This window comes from Mustelus asterias, chromosome 5 (genome assembly GCF_964213995.1).
Source record: "Mustelus asterias chromosome 5, sMusAst1.hap1.1, whole genome shotgun sequence".
Lineage (NCBI taxonomy): Eukaryota > Metazoa > Chordata > Chondrichthyes > Carcharhiniformes > Triakidae > Mustelus > Mustelus asterias.
The window spans coordinates 90,960,305-90,966,304 of record NC_135805.1 but is presented as its reverse complement, the minus strand read 5'-3'; the positions used below and the strand labels follow the sequence as shown (position 1 = coordinate 90,966,304).

Genomic DNA, 6,000 nt, shown 5'->3' with positions numbered 1-6,000 from the left:
CACACCCCGACGCATTCTGCCTCGAACCCGCTGATTATATTACAATCAATGCAGATTAGTTCAGATCAGATATTTGCCCTCTCCATACGAGAACCTGAATTCGCCAGGGGGAGCAGGTTGGGAGACTGGCAACAGGTTTGACGCCAGGTGAGAATCTTGAGTTTGCCCTCACGCCTGATTCAACGGCCATTGGGAATCCTGGCTGGGGATAGCGGCCCTGAAAGATACTGAACATCCAATCCAGAATCACAGTTCAGAAATCAGAAAGGAATTTTAAAGGATTCACCAGAACGGTCAATGTTTTTTTTCTCCTGCCCAAAACATTATTTCGTTGCTTTGTGATATATTGTTGAAAATTACAGCAAACAAATTTCGGTAACGGTTGGCAGATGCTGGTGCAAGTCCACATACATAATTGAATTTGAAATGATTACTAATATATGCTTTCTCCATACGGTGCTGTTAAACAGTATACGTACAATTGACTTCAAATTGGGTTTTTTTCTAAAATGAAATAGTGGTTTGTTTGCGATATAATGTGGGTTTTATCATTTGGCAACAAACTCAAGAAATGCTGGAACTGATGTACCATTCTTGTGTTATTCTCAGATTAATTGGGACTTTCGGGATGGTATTACAGAAGGTAGTGGAAGAAGGACACCTGGAAATTTCAGACACATTAATAGATGACAACAACAGCTCAATCAGGGTAAGATTTTTGATTTTTTTCCCCTCCTTTACTAGTGTTTTACTCGCTTCGTAATCCTCCACCTTTCTTTCAATAGAGAAAGCAAACGGAAGGAAGACTGGGTCTCTTAGGCATTGACACTGAGAAAGTGGGGGAGTTTTATGGCCCCCTGCTGGTATATTTGAAGGTCGGGAGGGGGTTGGGGAGCAGTGGTTCGCATAAACTAAAGCAGGTTTACTACTGCTGGCCTGTCCCTCATTGCTGGGGTCTACCAAGGCATCCAGCCCACCCATCTGCCCTTCGGCCTTTGAAGACCTTAGGTGGCCAATTAATGGCTGCTTAAGGTCCTTATTCCAACTCCAGCACAATAATAGCTGTGACTGGGGGAGGCAGAAGGAAGACAGCCAGCCAGGCAGATTTTGTTGCATGAGTAAAGGAGGGAAGGAAGTGAGGGTACCTCCTTTAGGGGGTCCCCTGTGCCTAGTGCCGCCTCAAAGATGGCAAAAGCCTATTTGTGCCTCCACCCCACTCCATGGCTTCTGAAACCTGATCCACCAAATATCACAATTTACCTTAAAGTCTGGTATCCATGTTCTTCCTTCCTGGGGACCACTTGCTTCAGGTGCTACTGGGATAATGGAGCTATCAGCCAATCAGATTGGTTGGAAGGTCTCAAGATCTTCCTCTCCCTGAGGGGTAAAAATTCCACTCTTGCCTCATTAAGGTCACCATCCCCAGCCTATTAGCACTGCAGGGCAGCCAGATTTAAAGCTAGTGTGGTGTTGATTGACTTTTTGACTGATGCGAGGGTGGTGGGGCAACAAATATATTTTTCCATAATATTCCCCCAAGTTGAGAACCAAGTTTGAGCTATCGCCAGTCTGATACAGTCCTTACAGTGATACATTTCTACAGGGTGAGGGAGCATAGTCATCTGTTGGTCTGTAACTTCCTCGGAGTAGCAATCAGCAGCAGATTGCCTCTCCATACTGACTTACCTGCATTTAAATTGTAAAGTATTTTATTTTTGGCTGGCCTTTCTGAATCAGGCACGGTGAAATTGAACATTGGGGGGAGTGGGGGGATAGGGGTGCTTCAGACATCGGGGGAAGAAAGAGTCACATTTGGGGGGTTGCGAGCAGGACCATGGGCCAAGTTGGGTTGGGAATGGATCAGGTCACATCAGGCTCATTCCAGTCGGTAAGGTGGTCTGGAGTGGGGTCAAACCCAGTGGGGTCGGGGGGTTCAAGTCGAGTGAGGGGGGGTGGAGAACCCAATGTGGAATGGGGGCTTGGTCTGGATCTTTAAAATAGTTATTCTGAAGTTTAAGCCCCCCCCCCCCCCACAAAAAAGAAATCGGATGTTGGGGAGCCAGTAAGGTACAGGTTTTTAAAATTCACAACTCCCCTCACTTCACAGGCACCGTATCCTTCTGTACTCCACTTTTCAATTTACGGAGACACACCTGACATAAGTCAGCCATTTCCGAGGTCTCAGAGACTCTCTGCCACCTTGATATGTTGTTTGAACCTTCTGCCTTATTCCAGAATCATGCTGCAGTTGGGAATTGCTGATTTGACGCACAATCAATAATTCCCACTTGCAACGCAAGATTTAGCAAAAATACTCAAACTAAACTTGTTTTCATGGGATCAAAATGAAGTAAAAATGGACTAGATTCATGTATTTAAAGCAATGGGGGGCAGAGATATTAAATTGTTATTTCAGGATAATGACCACCAATACAATATTTATAAGGCCTCAAACAGGACTAGTATGGAGGGGAATTATTTTCCAAAAGTGCTGTGGATATTTAAAGTACACTCCCAGCATTTCTTTTCCTTCTCGGAATGGCAGGACTGACATATGAAGAAAGACTGAATCTACAGGGCTTGTACTCACTGGAACTTAGAAGAATGAGAGGGGATCTCATAGAAACATATAAAATCCTGATGGGACTGGACAGGCTGGATGCGGGAAGAATGTTCCCGATGCTTGGGAAGTCCAGAACTAGGGATCACAGTTTAAGGATAAGGAGCAAGCATTCAGGACTGAGATGAGGAATAACTTCTTCACTCAGAGAGTTGTGAACCTGTGGAATTCTCTACCACAGAAAGCTGTTGGGGCCAGTTCATTAAATATGTTCGAGAGGGAGCTGGACATGGTCCTTGTGGTTAAAGGGATTTTGATAGGGGTATGGAGAGAAAGCGGGAGTGGGATACTGAAAGTGCATGATCAGCCATGATCATATTGAATGGTGGTGCAGGCTCGAAGGGCTGAATTGTCTATTCCTGCACCTATTTTCTATGTTTTTCAAAAGCAATTTGGAATGGGCAATAAATGCTGGTCTTAGGAGTAGCTGGGAATGTGAAATTGAGGTGGCAATCACATCAGTCATGATCTTATTAAATGGCAGAGTAGACTTGAGGGGCCAGGTGGCCTACTCTTGCTCCCAATTTGTATGTTCATATGAAAAAAGTAATTAGAATTTTAATTAACTACTGCTGCTACTATTGAGAGGAGAGCCACAAGTTGATCAGGCTGAAGATTATTTTTAATAGTTTTGCTCCTATGCTAGTAGGCCCATCATTCAATTGCTTCCTGCTGGGGCCTTTGCATGGCCCAGAATGAATCTTGCTTTCCACTGACATGAGTATGGCTGAGTCAAGGCATTCCCAATCCGGACTTTGGGAGTGCCACCTGATATGCTCCTAAATTTAGGCAGGTCAAGGGGGAAAATGGGCAACGTGCAAACTCCCCCAACTAAATTCGCCTGCATTGAAGTGGCAGAAATAACTCAACAGAACCAGGTTCTTCTCAAGCACCCAACCAGTCTGCCAAACCACACTCCAATCCTGTCCAAAGAGATTCTATTTTAAATGCTTTCAAATAATAAGGAATCGCCAACTTTACAGGTTACTCTGGCTTTCTGGCAATCAATAATTGATGTACAAATTCCATTAGTATTGGAATTGAGCAGTTCATGTGGTTTTCAGTCTACAATTAAACATACCAACAATCAATAAGACAAAGATTTAGAAGAAAAACCTTTAAAATATTAATTGCAAGCAACAGTTGGCATATTTTCTTTTTTTGTGTGTGAGCTTGTGAATTCCTATTTTCTCCCCATCATTTTGGATCCCACAGCATTACTAGATGACATAACCAGTCGCCCATTGACAGGAGTCCACCAATAATGCACCGAACTGAGTGCAAGGAGGCACAAGAATCTGCATCTTGGATCTGCAAGACTATTATCCTTAAATTTTGACTTCTGAAAATAATAATACAAGCACTTACTTTACCTGGAGCATGAATTACAAGTTGATCGGAACTGGGCAAATTTGTAAACAAAAACTGGACAAAACCAATTCTAATTCAAGGTCTAGTCTTAGATCTCATTCATAAAGGGAGTTAAACTCTATACAGCTCCATTAACTATATTTTAAAATTGTATTTAATGCTAAAAGTTTCCAACCTTTCATTAAATATTTACAATTGAAGTGAAATACATTTACATCATGAAACATTTAAGACAGCATTATCCCTGCCCACTCTAATATTCAGTGTAGTTATATAAATGCTGGGGAGGGAAATTTTGTTTCCATCTATTGGTCATTTGATCTTTTTTCAATTCATTGCTTCGGTTCAGGGTCTACATGTGAACTGGATAAGCACCTGAAAAGAAATGTAGGGCTATGGGGAAAGGGCTGGGACCAGCTGATTTGTTCCTGCACAAAGCCAACACACACACAATGGGGTGGTTTACTTGTGTACTGTAACCATTCTATGATTTTGTGACTTGCCTATCACTAAATCTGGGGAACAGACATAATAATAGTAAACTGAGGGGGTCATTATAGGTATTTTTCTACCTGTGCAACTTCCCTCTGTGACTCCTTGATTTTTGAAAATTCCTACTGCTTTGTAAAACTGCGTGTCTTGTGTTGTTACTGGTTATTTATGACAAATAGCTTCCTGTAAGAAACAATGCATTTATTACGTAAGGCATCTGAAAAACTGCCTGATACCTGATAATGCTGTTCCCAGAGGAAACCTAGATTTTTTTTCCCAATTGATTTATGGGGGAATCTGGGCATCGCTGGCAAGGCCAACATTTATTGCCCATCCCTAATTGCCCTTGAAAAGGTGGCAATGAGCTGTTTTCTTGAAATGCTGCAGTCCATGTTGTTTCTTCAGAAGGAACTCTTCAAAATGCAGCTAATCAAAATACAACAAAACTTACTCCAACTTATAAATCAAAGAAAAGGTTTAATAAAGAAATATCATTACTCCAAGCTTGGGGCCTTGCCCTGGGCCATTCCAAGCTTCCCACAAGCCTACATAGTTCCTTATTTATAGTGAATCAGCTAGTCAGCTGACTATTACATCACTCTGTGATTGGTTCCATGTTTTACTGGGTCAGCTGACCCTTACATCTTGTTCCCATTGGTCACATAACATCCAATACAAAGTTGTCAGTGGTTACATTCTAACAGATGTGGTGTATTACACCCATAGTGCTGTTAGGGAGGACCAGGATTTTGACCCAGAGACAGTGAAAAAAATGGTGACATAGTCCCAAGTCAGGATGATGAGTGACTTGGAGTGGAACTTCCAGGTGATGGTGTTCCCATGTGTCTGCTGCTCTTGTCTTTCTAGTGGTCACACATTTGGTGCTGCCTAAGGAGCCTTGGTGAGGTTCTGCAGTGCATCTTCTAGATGGTACACACTAATGCCACTGGTTTGTTAGTGCCAGAGGGAGTGAATGTTTGTGGAAGGGGCGACAATCAAGAAGTCTGCTTTGTCCTGCATGTCATTGGACTACTTCAGCTTTACAGGAGCTACACTCCATCCAGGCAAGGGGAGAGTATTCCATCACACTCCTAAGTTGTATCTTGTAGATAGTGGACAGGCTTTGAGGAGTTTGGAAGTGAGTTACTTGCTGCAGGGTTCATAGACTCTGACCTGCTCATGTAGCCACAGTATTCATATATCTAGTCCAGTTCAGTTTCTCTTGAATGGTAACCCCCAGCATGTTGATTGTGGGGGATTCAGTGATGGTATTGCCATTGAATGTCAACGGGCAATGGTTAGATTCTTGCTTGTTGGAGATGCTTATTGCCTGGCACTTATATGGTGAATGATCCTATAATTAAATTAAGGGCAGATACATCTCTGACAGACATCAGCAGTGGGATACATATGGTGGTGATGGACTCAAAATGTAGCACAACTCATCCGTGGCTTCTTTTCTGAAGTGCAGGATTACTGCAAAGTATTAAGACATGCACTTATAGGAGCAGCTCTGT

General features: G+C 42.7%; 1 protein-coding gene across 1 annotated transcript in view; it reads left to right on the top strand.

Annotated features, from left to right (window-relative positions):
- Positions 1-6,000, top strand: part of otofa (otoferlin a) — a 379,834-nt gene that overhangs the window by 139,931 nt on the left and 233,903 nt on the right. Inside the window, exon 4 of the mRNA XM_078213737.1 lies at positions 610-709. Coding sequence (XP_078069863.1) covers positions 610-709 — 100 coding nt within the window. The remainder of the gene's footprint in view (positions 1-609; positions 710-6,000) is intronic.